General features: G+C 37.1%; 1 protein-coding gene across 9 annotated transcripts in view; it reads left to right on the top strand.

Moving 5' to 3' along the window:
- The window catches only part of MECOM (MDS1 and EVI1 complex locus), a 572,766-nt gene that overhangs the window by 519,565 nt on the left and 35,171 nt on the right, over window positions 1-18,030 (top strand). For 6 of the 9 annotated variants that reach the window (XM_059920489.1, XM_059920487.1, XM_059920495.1 and 3 more), the window contains 4 exons: window positions 5,475-5,577; window positions 9,198-9,414; window positions 14,589-14,736; window positions 16,043-16,199. In XM_059920489.1, coding sequence (XP_059776472.1) covers window positions 5,475-5,577; window positions 9,198-9,414; window positions 14,589-14,736; window positions 16,043-16,199 — 625 coding nt within the window. The remainder of the gene's footprint in view (window positions 1-5,474; window positions 5,578-9,197; window positions 9,415-14,588; window positions 14,737-16,042; window positions 16,200-18,030) is intronic. The other 3 variants (XM_059920491.1, XM_059920488.1, XM_059920496.1) reach the window with 1 other exon arrangement.

The following is an 18,030-nucleotide window of genomic DNA, read 5'->3' as shown; positions in this document are numbered from 1 at the left end:
CCTTCTATCCACACTCTGAACATTAAAGTTCCACTCAGCTTTTCCTCGTCTTCGGACTGGTAAATTGAATGAAGCTATAGAAAATAAAGCATTCAGGCTGATTGTTCGGAGGTGGGAGGGAAGAAATCAACTGTCTACTTCAAAGTGAAAAGACGGCAATAGTCTGAAAAAGTTGTCTCTCGGTACAGATTTTGCAGGGAGTACATTTCTCTATTATTTCAATTATTACAACTTCCTGAATAGGTTGAAGGTCACTCATAATTCACACTTCTGCCATTTTCAGACATGCCAAATGCAGTCTATTAAGCATAAATAAAACTTCCAGTGCTTGACCAGGAAAAATAAATGAGAATTCATAACAATGAGTCCTTATTCATCTTTTTAAAAGTAAATGATGTTTTCTTTCTTTCTTGTTTTCTCTGTGTGCACTGAATTTTTCTTCTGTCTCAGTAATACAAGCATAATACTTTGAATCGATCCAAGCATAGCAAACTAGACAGCAAGTCTGATCTGACAGATTCTAGATTTTTCTATTTTATAGGATAATAAACAAGAACCCACATTATTGCCATTTATAAATACAAATGGTAGCATCATCAATTTGATGGAGGAATAGGTTGAACACAGGCTGTGACAGTACAAAACAGAATTAATCTGAAAGTCTTTTATAGCCTATTGCCTTTGCTATCAGAATGCTTAAAACTGTCCATACTCTCTTTTAGTGGCTGTCCTCTTGGGCTTAAATAACAAAAGAAAATGAATATTTAAAAAAATGTGATTAATTTCAGTTCCAACTATATATAATAAATAGTTATCTATAACATATATTACATATAATATGCAATTTATAAAATATATAATTGTATATAACTTATATGATATATAATAGAATTAATCATATGCCATTAAATATTAATTTATATTAATATGTAAAATATGAGATTACTAATATCTTGTGCAGATTTTAAAATGTCCCTAAAATGTATACTTTGCCACATTTATAAATCACATATAAAATATATAATATATCCAAGCACATATATACTAATATATAACGTTGTATGAAAATATACATTTTGGCAGTCTAAAATTTGCTAAATCAAATCCACATCACCACTGCCTTTTACCTTTAGCTTAGCCTTATGAATATTAATTGAACAGATATCCTTTTGACATTTGGAACCATTTCAAGGTTTGATTAAAATAAATTAAGAATAATAATTATTTTTTAGAGTAATTCCTATATACATGCATAATATTATATTTATGCCTTAAATTGTGAATTTCACCAGTAGTAAAAGTGAACAATTTGAGGGATTTCTAGTTTTATCTTCAAATATCTGAATGCTTTAGAATTTTTTAAAAAATATTAAGAAATTTCACTAGTGTGATATTTTGGCAAATTTTAAAATAAAAGAATATAGAAAGATCTATTAAACCATTTACTATAATATTTATTCTTATAAATTAAAGTATTCAGGGATTTACATATAATATCCATACTTACAAGGACAGAGATAAAGCTTTCTGGAAAAATTAAAAAGAGTCCAGCAAGATATTGGAAAAATTAAATTTCTTCTATGATAAAATGAAAAGACCACCTCCACTTTCAAAAGTTTCCGATATATGGAGAGTTAGGTCATGTTCATAACATGTTGTGTTTCTGGAATTTGGTATTAGCTACCAAATAGAAAACTCTAAAGGAGTTAACACAGTTTTAAAATATTTATCATGACTTTTAAAAAACGGAATTCTCATATAATCCTATTTTCTTATACTAAAAGGCCCCATTCCTCTAATTTTTCACCTTATATTGGGAGAGATTGTGTTCTCCCTTCTAGTAGAGCATTCTGAGAGACACACAGCAAAATAATAAATCAACAGCCCTTTTGTATCCATTCCAGCTTTTTCTAAGTGTTTGAGATTTTGAGCCCCTCTTTAAATACTTGAGTTGAATTCATCACAAAATCCCAGATCCAGGACATTTTTATTTTGGTTCCAGATAACTTTTGCCATAAAACTCCCTGATGGAAGAGACCTGTTAACTCTTTTACGGAATTTAACAGAGGAATTGATTCCCTTCCATTTTTATCTAACACAAAACCCAGAGAGGTTATATTAGTCATGTCTCTGCTTTGGGTACGTAACTCAGATGACATGTAATTCATAGGACTGCAATATATAGCCGAAATTTTGAGAATACACTGATTTTAAAGATGTTATGATTACATTTTTATAAGCATGGTCAAGCATACTTAATTGACAAACCTGTGGGAGAAGCTACATAAATCACTTCCATTCTTTATTATATTTTTATTTGCTGAAAGACCTATTTTCTAACATAAAAGCATAGATGCGATAACTTTTTTTTCTGAAAGGCTTGATTCCTCCAACATTACATTCCATCTTTCCCCCACATGATTGTTTTGAGGCAACAAATTGTCATCATGTTTTCATTTAAACTACTTCTCTCACTTCTCAAACGCCTGCTGGTGTATTGTTATTGCTAGAACATAAACCAACTTTGTATGTAGACATCTCTGGATTCAAGCATTCAAATTACACTTTGGGACCATTGTAATTATAAGAGCAAAGACATAATTTTGCTTAAGTCTCTGTAAAATCCAAAGAGTTGAGATATAATGAAATGGCAAGTGGTAACAACACCTTGAAAAAAGCACTGCATTTCTAAGGGCGGTAGATGGGGCTTCAAGGCACATTCTTACTGCGATATGAGGAAGCACGCCCAGAATCTGCCCTCATTACTTCGGGCTCTTGCCAGTTCTTTTCAAACCTCAGTTTCATGAGCACCATAAAAATTCACTTAAAATCGAAAAGAACACCCTGAAGTTAAAACCCACTCTGCTTTGCCTTGCCTTTCGTGGCCTGGAATGTCACCTTTTACCTCCAGTAAATAAAGCCAACATCAACGCTCTTCCGTGTCTTATTTTTTATGCACTCAGTATTCTTCACATGACAATCTGGACACTTAAAGGGAAATTACAGTAGTGACCTATGTCCCGGCAAAGAGAATTATCTTTCTAATGTGTAGTTACAGTGTATCCATCACTTTCTTTTGTTTCTTGGACTGTTCACACTGGATTGAGTAAATCTAAAATGGAACTAAAAGAGACATGATTAATAGTGGACTCCATTATTCAAAAGAAATAATGATATCGTAATACTTTCTTCCAATGATCTGGCATGTGTGTCTCTGCAGCATTCCCCAACAGAGACAATTGTACTGTTTTACGGTCTTTCGGGATATTGTCTCTTTAACCTCACTGTTTCCGAGAAGCCACTGAAAAGTTCTAATATGTCACAATTCAAATATCAACATGTTGTTGGAAAGGAAGCTAATAAGTTAAACCTTTGAGAGATGCCAAAAGAAGAGGTGATTCAAACTGTTGAGAGAAGTCTATTGTTTTCTAAGGGGAAATAGAACTCTAGAATGAAACAGGGCACTAATAAGCATTTAACTGGAAAGTTTAGGGGGAAAAAAGCAAATGCACAGTTTTTTTGTTTTTTTTTTTTAATCTGGTAACTTTTTGAGCAGAATTATTCCTCTCAGTGTACTGCCGGAGAATGGAAAATGTGAACGTTAGGGTTAATAAGATACAAACTGTAAATTCTCTGGTTTTTATAGAATCAGCACATAACAAGGAGTAATTTTCCTAAGATAGTCTGGATTTTATCTAAGGATAGAGATAAAGAATCTTAGGTTATATTATATTAGGGCAACATTTTATGTTTGGCATTATTTTCTATAAAGCAACTTCATGTGGTTAAATTACTGTTGCATGAAAAAACTGATTTTATTTTGACAGGAAAGAAACTAAGCAGAAAATACTCCTCATTGAGTTATTTTTTGAACTTAGCACAGTTTTGTGCTCTGGTCTTTTTAAAGAAAAATAAACAATTGGAGTTCAGAGCCACCTACTGGAGTGAAGAGGCACGTACTTATGTTTAACGTCCTCTGCTTTTCAAGAGATAAACAGATAAATATAATTAAAGTTATGCACATTTCTGTTGATCTTATAAAACGGTAAATGACTCAACTTTTCTCAGTTTGAAATGAGTGGTCCTGCAAGAAACCACAGGTAGAGCAATGTCTGCTCAAAATAGATCCTTCCCATTTCTTGGTAGGGTGTGCCAATTTGTGTTATGTGATTTTTCTCCCCATTGCCTCGAGACTGAGCAGAACTGAACCCCTAGTTTTGTTGTTGTCATTGTTGCTTTTGGTGGTATTTGTGTGTGTGTGTGTGTGTGTGTGTGAGTGTGTGTGAATGTAATTGTTCTCATTTGCACCAGTTAACTGTATAACTTTATTCTTTCTTTCATAACCTCTATCCGGTTACGGAATCGTTGTTTAATAAATAATCCTAGAATAGATTTAAAAACTAAGAACATATTATGTGAAAAAGAAAAGGCACCTTAAATATTTTCATGATTAAATCTTTTTTATATTGAGATATAATTGACATATAACATTATATTAGTTTCAGGTGTACAACATAATGATTCGATGTTTGTGTATGTTACAAATCAGAATTAAATGCTTTTATAAATGAAGAAACCCGGAATCCTGGACAAGTAGATTGGGCAATGACCTACCTAGGGTAACCACGCTGGTCAGGGGAGAGGTAGGCAGCTCTTGGAAATTATAGGTCAGGGTTTTTTCCACACTTGCCCCACTGCTTTTTAGTCAGTTATTAATGGATTTCTTAAATCCTTCCTCTCATCAGCATTTTGCTAGAAAGTAAGAGGAATAAGCACCACCCCCAAACCCTGGTAAAGGAATCAATTGAAGGCATAATGCCTGCTTTCAAAGAGTGGGATCAGGGTCTGGGTCATGAAGGCAGGTCCTGGACCTGTGAGTGGCACTTTTGATTGGTAAAAGAGGGGTTAAGTTTTTAAAAAACAAAATGCTCTCCTTTGACTATGTTCTCTACAGATCTTGTTGCCGTGATTCTCTATGTTGTGTCCCTCCAGCCTATTACCTTAAAAGCTCCTTGTTGAGAAGGTGCTACTTTTGAGAACGTGCTCGAGGGGAGTGATTGTGCCCCTGCCCGCCTTCGCTAGGCCACTCCTGGATAACGCAAGACACATTCAACTCTCTGAGTATGTGTGCGGCTCCCTAGAGTAAGGAATTCAGAGAAGGGATTGTTCTTTGTTAAGCATTACACAGGGTGTATGTGAAACGGCAAGCCTCGCATTAAGAAAAGTTGATTTGTGAAGTGGGAGCTGGAAATTGAATATGAATTGGCAGGAGAGTCACAGCTTTGCATTTGTCATCAGAGGACTAGTTCTCAGTGTATAAAACAGGAAAGCTAGTTCTTTTGATGAAAATAAAAAGGAATATTTTTGTTAAGGTATGGGAAAATGTACAGTTATCTTCGTGTAGATCTTGCCCTTCCTTAATAGTCACTTCTCTGTCTCTCCCCCCTCCCCCACCCCTTCATTGTCTCTTGAAGATATTTTATAGAGTAGTTGCAGACATCGCACCAGGAGAGGAGCTCTTGCTGCTCATGAAGAGTGAAGACTATCCCCATGACACTATGGCACCGGATATCCACGGTTAGTACCACTCCCGCCACCATCCGCGCCACCCTCATTTGGAGATTGTGATGGAGCATATGCCGAAGGGTCCATCACACTTGGTACTTGTTAGTTTCCCTGGGTAGTCAATGTCAGTTTTAAGAAATTCCTTCTCATAGCGTCGCTGTTTTCTTGGTATGACATCTGGCTAATATTACGGTGAAGCTAAAGTAAGCAGAGGTCTTCTCTGAAATGGAGGTCAGGGGAATTTTGAATATTTGGACTGAGACACCACATAGGTAAACCTTTTGTCAATGCCTTAGACTATAGTGAGAGTCCTTTCACTGTACAAAAGTCATTTCAGGGAGCTTGGTCTTGGGCTTTTGTATATCTAGCAGTTGTTTCTCCCATCTAATGTTCTGTTACTGGGAAAAGTATTTCTACTTGAGTAAAATCCTAGCCAGCATGACCATATGGGAGAGGGCTGGAGGGATGAGGATTGGGAGAAAAGTACAGATGAGGAAATTTTAGAGCCAGAGGAATTTGTATTTGTCAGATACCTAGTCTAAATTAATGAAGGGGGGATCAAAAAGAATTATAATTACTAGTGATGTATATTCAGGTAAGAGTAAAAGGAAATTTTATTTGTGTTGATTTGTATCGTTGGGATGAGCGTTTAAGACTGTTTTCTTTCTTTTTCCTGTTTCCCTCCCCTCATATAATGTGATTTGATTTAGCATAATCTAGTGGTGTCTCTAGAGTGTTTTTATAGTTGGAAGGACCACTGGGAAGGGTTACCAGTGAGAGGTGAGGATGGCTCCACTTCCCATGTCTCTGGCATTCCAAACAGGCGAACCTCAGCCTCTGCATCTGCAGCTCCTGCAAAGAAAGCTACCACTATTGGCTGGCTCTTTACTTGAACATTTTTCTCCTTTGGCTGAGCTGCATTCTGCCTCTTTGTAGATTATACCAGTTGTATTTTGAGGAGGCTTTTGGAACTTGTTTTCTTCTTGGAAACTGTGACAAGTCAATGGCCTCAGAAACCCAGACTTGTCAACTAGCCTGGTAGAATTTGAGCCTGAATGGGGAGCCTGACCCAGTGGGAAAGGGCTCTTTGACAGTAGGGAGTGCTCAGATGATAAAAAAAAAAAAAAAAATTAATTTGGGCTGTCTCTGGTATAAGGCATCTTTCATCAGTGAATGTTTGCTCTAAAAAGGTTTTCAAACAATTATTTCTTTAAAATATACATGGTTAGCGTACTATTCTGAAAAGCCTAAATAGAGGTGACTATCTTTCTTTTAGGGCTACCATTCCTAAATTACCTGCCTTTACAACACTCTGGAACCCATCGGTTGCTTTTCATTTTCAATGTGTCATACCCATATCCATACATATACCCGATATGTTAAATATAATGTTTATAATGTTTACATGGTGATTTGTATTTCATACTTCTAGGATTTAATGTTTCTTAGAAAAGAGAAAATAAAACACATGCATTGTACACCTACCGTATGCTAGATATTTTATGCTCTCCATTTAGTGTCTCATTTAGTCTTTTAGACATAGATCAAACCTGTAAGAAAGGAATTATTTCCATTATACAGATAGGAAAACGAGGCCATATAAGGCTGAGTAAATTGGCCAAGACCACATGGCTAGAAAGTGGTAGAGGCAGCATTCAAACGAAGGTCTTGCTGTCTCTAAAGCCTATGCCTTTTCATAGGCCTGGAGGTTGTTTGTGTTCAGACTGCTGGCTGAGATCCTAAATTTAGCTCTTAAACATGTGAATAGCGTCACAAACTATAGGAAACGTTTCCATTACCTAGTTTATGTTATTGAGAAACCTGTCTTACAGCTGAGGTGATTTATTTTAAAATAGCTCCCTCTTCTTTAACCAAGTCCAAAGGTGACAAACCCTACTGAATCTACATACTAATTTCTTTACCTTTCTGGCCCCTGTGTTATTGGTTTAGTTTAAACTAAACCAGTATCGTATACTGCAGCAGCGACCCGTTTGACCTCTCTGCTTGGCTTCTCAAGCTGCAATGGGGCATTCCAACTTTCAGTGGCTTTCTGTACCCTTCTTAGCATGGACCTAAAAAGCCCCTAGTGACCTGCTACCCTCTCTAACTTCATTTCCCACTCCTCTCCTACATGCACCCTATAAACCTGTCACACTTTACTACGGCTTTGCCTTTCCACGAGCCTGCCCTGCTCTTTCTTGCCTTCGTCATTGGTCCATGGTATTCCCACCGCCTGAAATGTCTTCCTTCATCCTGCTTCACCTGGCTGATTCTTCCTCATTACAAAATCTTCGCTGAACCTCTCTCCCTCAGGAGAGATGGATTTGGCATATTCCTCTGGGCTCCTAACTTAGGCCTGTGCATGCATCTGTCATAAGATGTATCATACTAGTTGTTCACATGTGTATCCCCTTGGGTTTCTTATGTATTCATTCCCTAGCAAAATGCCTCACATTCAGGAGGTGACTAAAACATTCCCTCAAAAACATTCGGTCAATGAATAACTGGATATAGGTCCTGGCTGCAGGTCTGTAACACAGGGGTGATGTATCGTGTTGTTGTCCTCTGTGTCTTTCAGCATTGTGAGCTGTTTGCAGGACTTCTGTGATGATATCTGTGTGATCAGTGCATAGTATGGCCTCATGAGTTGGCTGAAAGCTATTCCAACAAAAAGAATAGAAACAATGGCGTCACTACCTGACACTCCATAGCCTTGTTATCTCTGGTCCCCACTATTACCATTTATTTACCTTAGTGATTTAAAGTGCAAATGCATGATATGCTGGCTATTTAACAAAGCCATGCCAATTAGCACTGGCCCTGAGGGAACATAAATGAGCCTAGAAAAGTGCTAAAATCAAGCTGTGTCACATTATAAGTAATGACGAATGTTAAAGCATTTCCAAGTTTATTGATATTAGCCAGGCTTAAGTACGGCTCAGATAGGGACTCTGTCCCATGTCCCGTCCAGGTAACATGGCACAGCGAGAAGGGTGTGGAACGGAGATGTGTTCAAAGTCTGACATAACCACTTAGCTCTATGATCCCTGACTGGTTACTGAACTTCTCTGAGCATCAATACCCTCATCTGAAAATTGGGATACAAATCTGACATATAATTCCTCACGGTCAGGTTTTAGGAATATCAATAATCCATGTACAGGGTTGAGGACATAATGATGCTCAGTAAACGGTCATTATGACTTTTAATATCCTGTGAATATTAAACCTTGGAAAGGTTTTGTCATAAAGTTTTATCTGATAAGAAAGCTATATACGGGAGCCACAGCAATCACTTCTGTTATTGTTGTAGGCTTTGTCCTGGCTTCTTTACATTTATTATTTCTTTTTTTTCTTTTCTTTTTTTTTACCACACTGCGCGGTATTCGGAATCTTAGCTCCCCGACTAGGGATCAAACCCGTGCCCCCTGCAGTCGAAGTGCAGAGTCTTAACCACTGGACCGCCAGGGAAGTCCCTACATTTACTATTTCTAATCCGTGTTAAAATAGAAGTGGTGGAAAGGACAACCAAATAGTTTCTATTATGTCTTCCATAATTCGATAAGAACTGCCAGTGTGTGGTGGCACTCCCTGATCACCTAGTTCTGATAACACCTGAATTATTTTCACAGAAGAACGGCAGTACCGCTGTGAGGATTGTGACCAGCTCTTCGAGTCCAAGGCTGAACTAGCGGATCACCAGAAGTTCCCATGCAGCACACCCCACTCGGCATTCTCCATGGTAGAGGAGGACTTTCAACAAAAACTCGACAGTGAAAATGATCTCCGAGAGATACATGCAATTCAGGAGTGTAAGGAATGTGACCAAGTGTTTCCCGATTTGCAAAGGTTAGACATGGCATGTTGCACTACAAAAACGTGTTTATTTACTCTACAGCAAAATGTTTATGCTGAATTTTCAGAATTGATGCAAATGGGAAATTTGGAAGAGCAAGGAGCTGGACAAATGTGTTAGTCACACGTTCGGAAATCATTTTCCCCTGGAACTTCTCACCTGTCAAATATTTTCAGTGAAGTTAGAATTAGTTATTTTGATGCCAGATAGAAAATAATACTTTTATTATTTAAGGAGGGTTATTGGCAATTGAAAGTTTAACATTATAGTAAAACGTAACTTAGCGGAGGTATCAAGAGTAGACGAGGCAACGATGATGTTAATTAATCTAATTATACACCAAACAGAAAAGCGACCCTCTAGAAACATTTAGACGATAAAAAAGAGACTGTGCTGGTACTTACTTAATGAAAGATTAAGTAGTCTTTTGATAGATCAGTGTAATCTGTGGGTTTAATTTCAGCTATTTATCTAAACTGCACACATATAAAAGAATAAGAGAAGCATGTTCAGTGAAGAAAATATTGAATTTTCAAAAAGGGAAAAAGTAAACATGATCTAAATGAAATAATTCTATAATACTTATTTTTAACAAAACGAAAATCATATTTCAGTGATAATATTAACTTTTCATAGCCCTTTGAATTTAATTCAAGAACATTTTTAAAATTTCTGTTAAAGAAAACAACAACCCTGGAACCTATGTTTTGAAAACTGTAGTGATAATTATGCTACAAAATGGTCTTTCAGATCAGAAGGGTGTTTAACCAGCTAATAAGTTTTTTGTTTGTTTGTTTGTTTCTACCTAATGGTTTTTGCCTTGGTCCACAAACAATTTTAATAATTGTATTCATTACTTTGCTTTTAAATCTGGAACCTATACTCAGAATTTCAACTGAACATAAAAACACTGTGTTTAAATGGGTATGGGAGTATATCAGCCGGCCTTAGTCAAGGATGTGAATTACTCACAGTTTGTCTTGGACACCTCACCTCTTTTAATTTACCTTTTTGTTTCCTTTCTTTCCTTAGTGCCTCCTCTTCCTCTTTCTCCTTTCACCTCTGTTGATTGCCCCGCATCTCTCTTCTCGTAGGAAAGGGTTTCATATGGTAGTCATTCCATTTTAATGCATAGATGACCAGAAAGGCATCAAGTATAACCTATTCCTTGAGGAGACTGAGTCAAAAGAATGAATCTGTTTAGCTTTGAAAATTCAGGCTTAATCTAGCTATTAGAGAGAAAACATTTTGGGGGCTAAGAGGGTTTTCCCAGTACCCTTTAAACTCATCTTTACTACTTAATATAAACCCACATAGAGAATAAATCTGTTATGTATGTTTGGTAAAACATGGATTTGTAATCAAAAACCATCACAGTATGTCTCCTAAATACATTGTGTCCAAATTAAAAACCAAAATGAAAATACTTTCCTTACCTGCTACTAAATAAATACCAGCAGGTAAGAAAAGTACTTATACTGTAAAGCCATATCTCTGATGCCAAAGAGTAAGTATATTTCCTTCTATTTTGTTATCAAAAATAATGGACAGCATTATAAAACAAAAATTGACAGACTGAACTCTAAAATGTTGTGTATAACAATACTTCTTAGGTGGAGAAAACTTCTTACTGTGACTAGGTATAAGATTAAGCCTGAGTCAATGCTACTTAATGCCAAAACCAACTGTCAATTTAGCTCCTTCAGTCAAACATTCAGTAGAAAAAAATAAGGAAACCTAATTATCTGGCATTGGGTGAACCCTCAAAACTCACTTTTCAGTAGCTCAGCCAGATGGATATAACATGTCACTATGCGACCTGATATCAGTCATCCAGGTGATATTTTGGGTTATATAATTTAGCCAGTGCAGAACCTATGTGCCCTGAATATTTTCCACTTTATTGAAACCGATATTGTTTTATACGTTAAACAAATTCCTTTGTTAAAAAAGGAACAAAGAATTCCTTTCTTGACATGATATATTATTCTGTTCTGTATCTTTTGTGTAAAATATTAAGAAAAGAATACCATCCTCCAAAAAAAAGGGGGGCGAGAAACAAAGGTTGATATGCAAAAGATGTAAAGAACCCAGAAGGCTATAAATTGGGATAAAATTCTATGAAAAGTGAAGTTTCATTAATGACTGACTGGATACTTCTGTGTTTATGAAAGCAATGAACATTTGCTTTTGCAAGAACCACTTGCCTTTTTATTGTCTATCACTGATTAGCTGACAGCTGATCATTCCATGGAACAATATGGGTTTTATGCTGGATTAGAAGAAGCAAAAAAAAAAAGAAAATTTCCCTACTTTGCTATCTTTTTCCCCCTTTTGTGATATGTACTATACTCTTAAAACAATATCACACCCTTGGAGTTAGGAGGCAAGAAAAAGTCTCAATGTATAGGACAATCTTTTACCACTAGGTTTCAGAGTTTATGATTTGAGATGCATATTGGAATATAATATATGCCATAAAATGGCATGCCTTGATAGTTTGCTAAAGACAGTAGTACGAATAGCAATCTGTACAACGATTTTGGAAGATGTCCCTGACTCAGTTCAATGTTAACTGCCATTGTTGATATCTTTCTCTTAACTCTCTGATTAACATTTCAACTTGTGTAACAAACAGAGGATTACATATTGTAGATAAAGATAGGGCCGTTCTTGTGACTCCACACACCTGTACTCTCCTGGTACCTTTTGTTCACAGAGATATCGCCACTAGTGCTCAAATAGAATAGCATTACCAAGTCGACTGACTCATAGGGCAGGAAAAATAAGTTCATGTGCCAATAAGAATAGAAGTGGAAGGAGGAAACTGAGGAGGAGAAAAATATGGAAAGGTGTTTCTAATTTATCAAGATATGAGAAAGGGCATATCATTTTTTCACACACACTCCCACGCACATGGTGTGTACAAACACTGGATAACATATTCTAGGCACACAGAGGTCTTACTTGATTCTCAAACTTAGGGTGTTCATTTCACAGAAAAATAAAATATAGGGAAGAAACAGTGCTCGCATGCTTGGTAGTTAGTTGTTTTTTTTTTTTTTTAATACCTTTTTATTATGGAAGATTTCAAATACACACAAAACGAGAGAGGGCGGTGTAACAGCACCCACACACTCAGGTTCAGTAATGATCACACGAGGCCTATCTTGTCTCAGCTATACTCATTTTGGATTATTTGAAACAAATCCTGGACATTATGTCATTTTATTCATAAATAGCTCAGTATGTGTCTGTAGGAAGTAAGGACTGTAAAACGTAAGTTCATTTTAAAAATAATGGTTCCTTAATACTATCAAATATTCGGTCAGTGTTCAAATTCCCCCCAGTCATTTCATTATTTTTAGAGTTTTCTGGTTTGAATTAAGATCAAAATAAGGTCCATCATGGCAATTGGTTGATGTCCTTCTTATATTTCTTAATTTATAGGTTCCCCCAGTCAAAGCCAGTAAGTCTCTCTCCCTCTTTCTCATTACAGTTTATATACAGAAGATACTGAGTGTTTTTTCCTGTAGCATTTCCTCCAGTCTGTATTCTGCTGATTATATCCCCTTGGTATTGTTTAACGTCTTTCTCCATCTCCTCTGTTTCCTGTATACTCATAGTTACATCCCAAGCTGTGATCAGATTTAGGCTCAGTATTTTAGGAAGAATACCTCATTGATGGTATCATTTGTTTCCATCAGGAGGCATATAATGGATTGCCTAGATTCATTAATTCTTTAGGGGCTGCAAAATGAATGTATTCTAATTCCCCCGTTCTTTCATTATTTATTATCTGGATTAATTCTATGCAGAGAAACTTCCCCTCATTGTTTATTTGCTCACCCTGAAGTACAGTTCGTATAGGAAAGGCAGGATATGTGCATGAGTTTTTCCCTTTATTTACTAGTTTCCAGAATAATGATTTGCCTTCTCAGCATCTTCCTGGGGTAACTGGCGAGGTTCCGTTTGTTTCTGAGTATCATTATCGTTAAAAGATGAGATTATTACTCTTACTGACGCTTAAATTTCCCCATCTTTAGTCAGTGGGTGTCTCTTCAGGTTGGCACCCTAATTTTTTTGACACGATCTATAACTCTCTTGCTTTTTGCCGTAACAAGACGTTCAAGGCCCATCTTGTGTATTTCATGCTTCACATTTGAAACAGGCTATTTCTCTGAGGAGCTCTGGTTACTTTATTTGGGAGTAGTATCCTAATGTGTTATGTGTGTGTGTTTAATTAACAAAAATGTTGCAAACATCTTCTGAATATCACAGTAATCCATTATCTATAATATTTACTTTTCATTCTATTCATGCAGATTTCATATTCAAATTTTAGAGAGGGAAGGAAACATTTGAGAAGGTAAAATAGTCTAAGCTTTAAAACATAGAGAAGCTATGCTTGTGAGAAAATTCTAACCCTGTTTTTCTTTTGAGGGGCTTTACTAGTGCATCCACTTATGATACACTTCTCTTTCCTCCCTAATTCATAGGTTGTATATATATAATCTTAGGTTATAGTATATATACATATATATATTTTTCTAGATAATGTTTCTATCTATATCTACTTCTATGTCTATATGCATACATGTTCATTCATCGGTCCATCTGTCTGACCATCCATTATATTGGTTGTATTGGGAAGTTGCTTGTTGAATAGTTAGCTTACAGCTCACTTTCCCATATGGTGATTTGAGTAGGAATAAAAGTGCTTTTTTGAATGTAAGGGTTATACACGTTAGAATAGCTTCCTGCATGTTCTTAAGCACTTTCTTAAGGTTTTCTATTTGAGTGTTTGTGTTTGAATTAAGTGGGTAACAGCAATACATGTTGCGGCTAGAACTGTGTAATGAATCCAGAACTGGACAAATCGCTAGTTGTTTATCATTCCCCTAAATTGGCACCTAAACTCTGCTAGCTGAATCAGATTTATTTCCTGACAACAGGGGTACTTCTCTGTATGGCTGAGAGACACAGTCTAGGGAATATAAAATGTACTTTTGTCTGTTGCAAGCCTGTTTCCTCTCTTTCTTCTCCGGCTCAACTCCTTTCCCTCTTCTTTCTTTAATTGCCAGTTGGATTAGTAATAAAATGACGTTCTGTTTATGAATGTATTCTTGGTCACCATGTCCTATTAAATCAATTGTTCTCTTAACAGCCTGGAGAAACACATGTTGTCACATACTGAAGAGAGGGAATACAAGTGTGATCAGTGTCCCAAGGCATTTAACTGGAAGTCCAATTTAATCCGCCACCAGATGTCACATGACAGTGGAAAGCACTATGAATGTGAGAACTGTGCCAAGGTACAGTGAATTTGTAGACTACTTGGCCCCTCTGTGTCATCCTGCTCTCTCTTAATCCATCATTTGCCACGGTATATAAAAACAAGCCTTGAGAGGGGAAACTATAAATATCCTGAGAAAAGTAGACGGAGTGTTGTGTGCTACAAGGCATTAGTACAGTGTATAGAAACACTTAGTGGGTATCCTTTTATTTTTGTAAGGGAGGAAGCAAGGCTTGATGGTGAGTTCCAGAACTAAGTGTCAGACATCCTTGGTAAATTCCTGGTTCCGCTACTGGCTTTCCAGCGTGGGGTTGTTTTATAGCCTTATGGAGAATGAAAATTGTATCTAATGCACATTACTAATTTCTTTTAAGATCAGTTTCTGAGGAAATCCCATAACGTTTCTGAATGCCTATTCAGAAAGAATGGGAGACTCCTACATTTGCAGATTTTTCCACCGAAGTCCCCACCATAAATTATGACCCGGTTCTAATTAAAAGTGTAGTGCCTTAGTGGCCAGGGCTGAACAACGTAAGAATGAAATGAAAGCCCTTCACCTTGACCGTAACTCTGAACTACGGGAACGGCAATTCACATCATTGAATTTTCATGTTTCTCAATTAACTAAAAGATGTCCTGGTGTCATGAAAATTGATTTCTCTTTCCAAAAACTTTTCATAACATTTGAATATCTTTTCTCATGCCAGTGGAAATTGGGACATTTGACCTTATCTTTAGAGATGTTTTGCTCCCTGATGTGTGGGTAGCTTTTTCTTTTTCCTATTTCTTTTTTTGTTTGTTTGTTGTTCGTTTGGTTGGGTTTCTTAGTACCATGTCCGAAGGAATGATTTTAGCTTAATGGTAACTTAATGAAACACTGTGTTAGAATTTATGCCCTAGGGGAACTCCTTGAATAGATTTGGGATACTTTAGTCAAAATACCCCCAATTTTGTACGTAGTGTGTCTTTGTTTAAAGGGTGTAAATAGCACACCATTTTTTAATAATGTCATGGCCTGCATTTTATTATCCAACTCCATTCACTCTAAATAGGATCAAAAAACCCTTGAATATGCTCTAATAATGCCATTAATTATTTTGTTCAACTGATACCAACGGGTACTTTGTGCTAAGTGTACAAAACTGAATAATTTGTAAGTCCTGACCCTAGAGAGGCTGACACTTTGGAAATACGACTTTCTTTCGGTCTTTGGGTAAACAAATAAAAATAAAACACATACACAAAATTCCTTCTTGAGTTATTCCTGGTCTTCTTTCTTGTGTCCTAGAATTAAGTTTCTTGATTAATCAGTACTCATTTCCTAGCAGGTTTTCACGGACCCTAGCAACCTTCAGCGGCACATCCGCTCTCAGCATGTTGGTGCCCGGGCCCACGCGTGCCCGGAGTGTGGCAAAACGTTTGCCACTTCGTCGGGCCTCAAACAACACAAGCACATCCACAGCAGTGTGAAGCCCTTTATCTGTAAGTTTTTCACACTCCAGCCCTCCTTCCTGCATCTGTCTCTTATCCAAAAGGCACTATGATCAGGAGGGTGGGCCACGCATGGCCATGAGGGGGGCCTCTGAATTAGCGATTCATGGTCTCATCCAGTTGGGCTATTTTCTATTACAAGAAAATCTTTTATAACCAGATCTATGGTGTTTTGTCTGTGATGCCTGGGGTGTTTTCTTTTAGATGGAATCAATAACAGGTAGAGAAGTCGTTAAGTAATGTAAAGGAAGCCTCCCCAGGTTGTGGGATTTAATAGAGACAACAAGATTTGTCTCATCCTGAAAATGTGTGTGGCTTTGTAAAACAGCAAATCGCAGATACCACTAAACAAGGTGAAGTGAGAAAAACCTGTTCTGGATCAGAAAGAGCTAGAAGAACCCTACCTGGCAAGGAGGCTTATTAGGACTATGTGTGTGTGTGTGTGTGTGTGTGTGTGTGTGTGTGTATGTTGGGGGTGGGATAAAATGCCCTTTAATCTACCCTTTGTTGCCGATCACAGGTTGCAGATCGGTAGTTCTCAGTTACTTGAAAAGCAGAACATTTTCACTTTGATGCTGGACAGGCTGCTTCTATAACCCACTGCACTGAAGCAGATTTACGGGCAGTGTATTTCCAGGGGACATCCAATCTGACCACCTACTTAGAATATCCTTGTACAGAGCGCTTTAGTACAAGTACAGCTTAGCCCTCATTTGCTTCTCTTGTCCACCCACCCTTCTTCTCTGTATTGTGCTGAAATGTTTCATATGGAAAATCAGTTGTTCTCAGTCCATCTGGGCAACGACTCTGGACTTCTTTTCATCTATTGCTCGGCTGGGCATATAAACATAGTGACTCACTGAGCTGTGTTACAAAATTTAAGACAGATTTTGGATCCAGATAAGCACAGAACTGGATGAAACATACTCAGGAGTTGGCAAAACCTCTGACTTGGGAACCCTTGCAAAACAGTTTCTCTGACAAATATTCGATGGTTTGTAGTAGGTATATGAGACACTACTACAGGACCCGATGGAAAAAAACCTTATTTTCAGTGCCAACATGGAGATGCCAGAGACTAACGCTCCTCCTTTTCGCCTTTACAGAGCCCTCTTTTGTGTTTCCAAGCACCAAGAGAGCTTTTCTTTCGCTTTCCAGCTTACCCTAGCATCCTGTTTTGCTCATATGTTCTTCTGTTCCCTGGTGGAGTAAAGAGGACTAACAGAGAAACAAAAGGGTGCTCTCTAGTCTCCCTTGAGGAAGCTCTGTTGAAAGTCATGGGAAATAAAGTATACAATGGAAATTTTAGACTTCTTGTCTCAAAAAGACATTCCTGACTCTAGGTCGTAGTGCCCTAAATTGTACTTGCAAGTGCTACAGACATCCATAGTTCATTTATTTCTGATTTTTCAGAAATAAATTTTGATAAATTTCTCATGTTTTGGTGGAAAATAGGGAGAAATTGACCACAGTGAATTACGATCACCCATTTAATGCTTTCTTTATTATTTAAAGTAAAAGTCAGAAAATAGACATTCCTATCATCTAAAATTCTGGGATCTGGAATTTTAATTGTGTTGAAATCAAGTGTTTTGCTTTAAAGCACTATAGGGTGTCCCTTTCCAATCAGATTGTGCAGACTATTTCCCATGAATGTATTTTCAGTAATTATTGGTAAATTTAAATAGCAGATGGCATTCTTCAAATATAAAATCTGACAGAGGACCATGGGGTAATTGTGAATAATAGCCGTGTAATTTCAGAACAAAAGAGGAGTTGGTGTGGAGACTTTGGAGTGGAGGAGGTTCACCTAGAGTTGATA

Source organism: Balaenoptera ricei, chromosome 4 (assembly GCF_028023285.1).
Source record: "Balaenoptera ricei isolate mBalRic1 chromosome 4, mBalRic1.hap2, whole genome shotgun sequence".
NCBI lineage: Eukaryota > Metazoa > Chordata > Mammalia > Artiodactyla > Balaenopteridae > Balaenoptera > Balaenoptera ricei.
The sequence above is the reverse complement of the archived record's forward strand: the minus strand, read 5'-3'. Positions and strand labels throughout refer to the sequence as shown.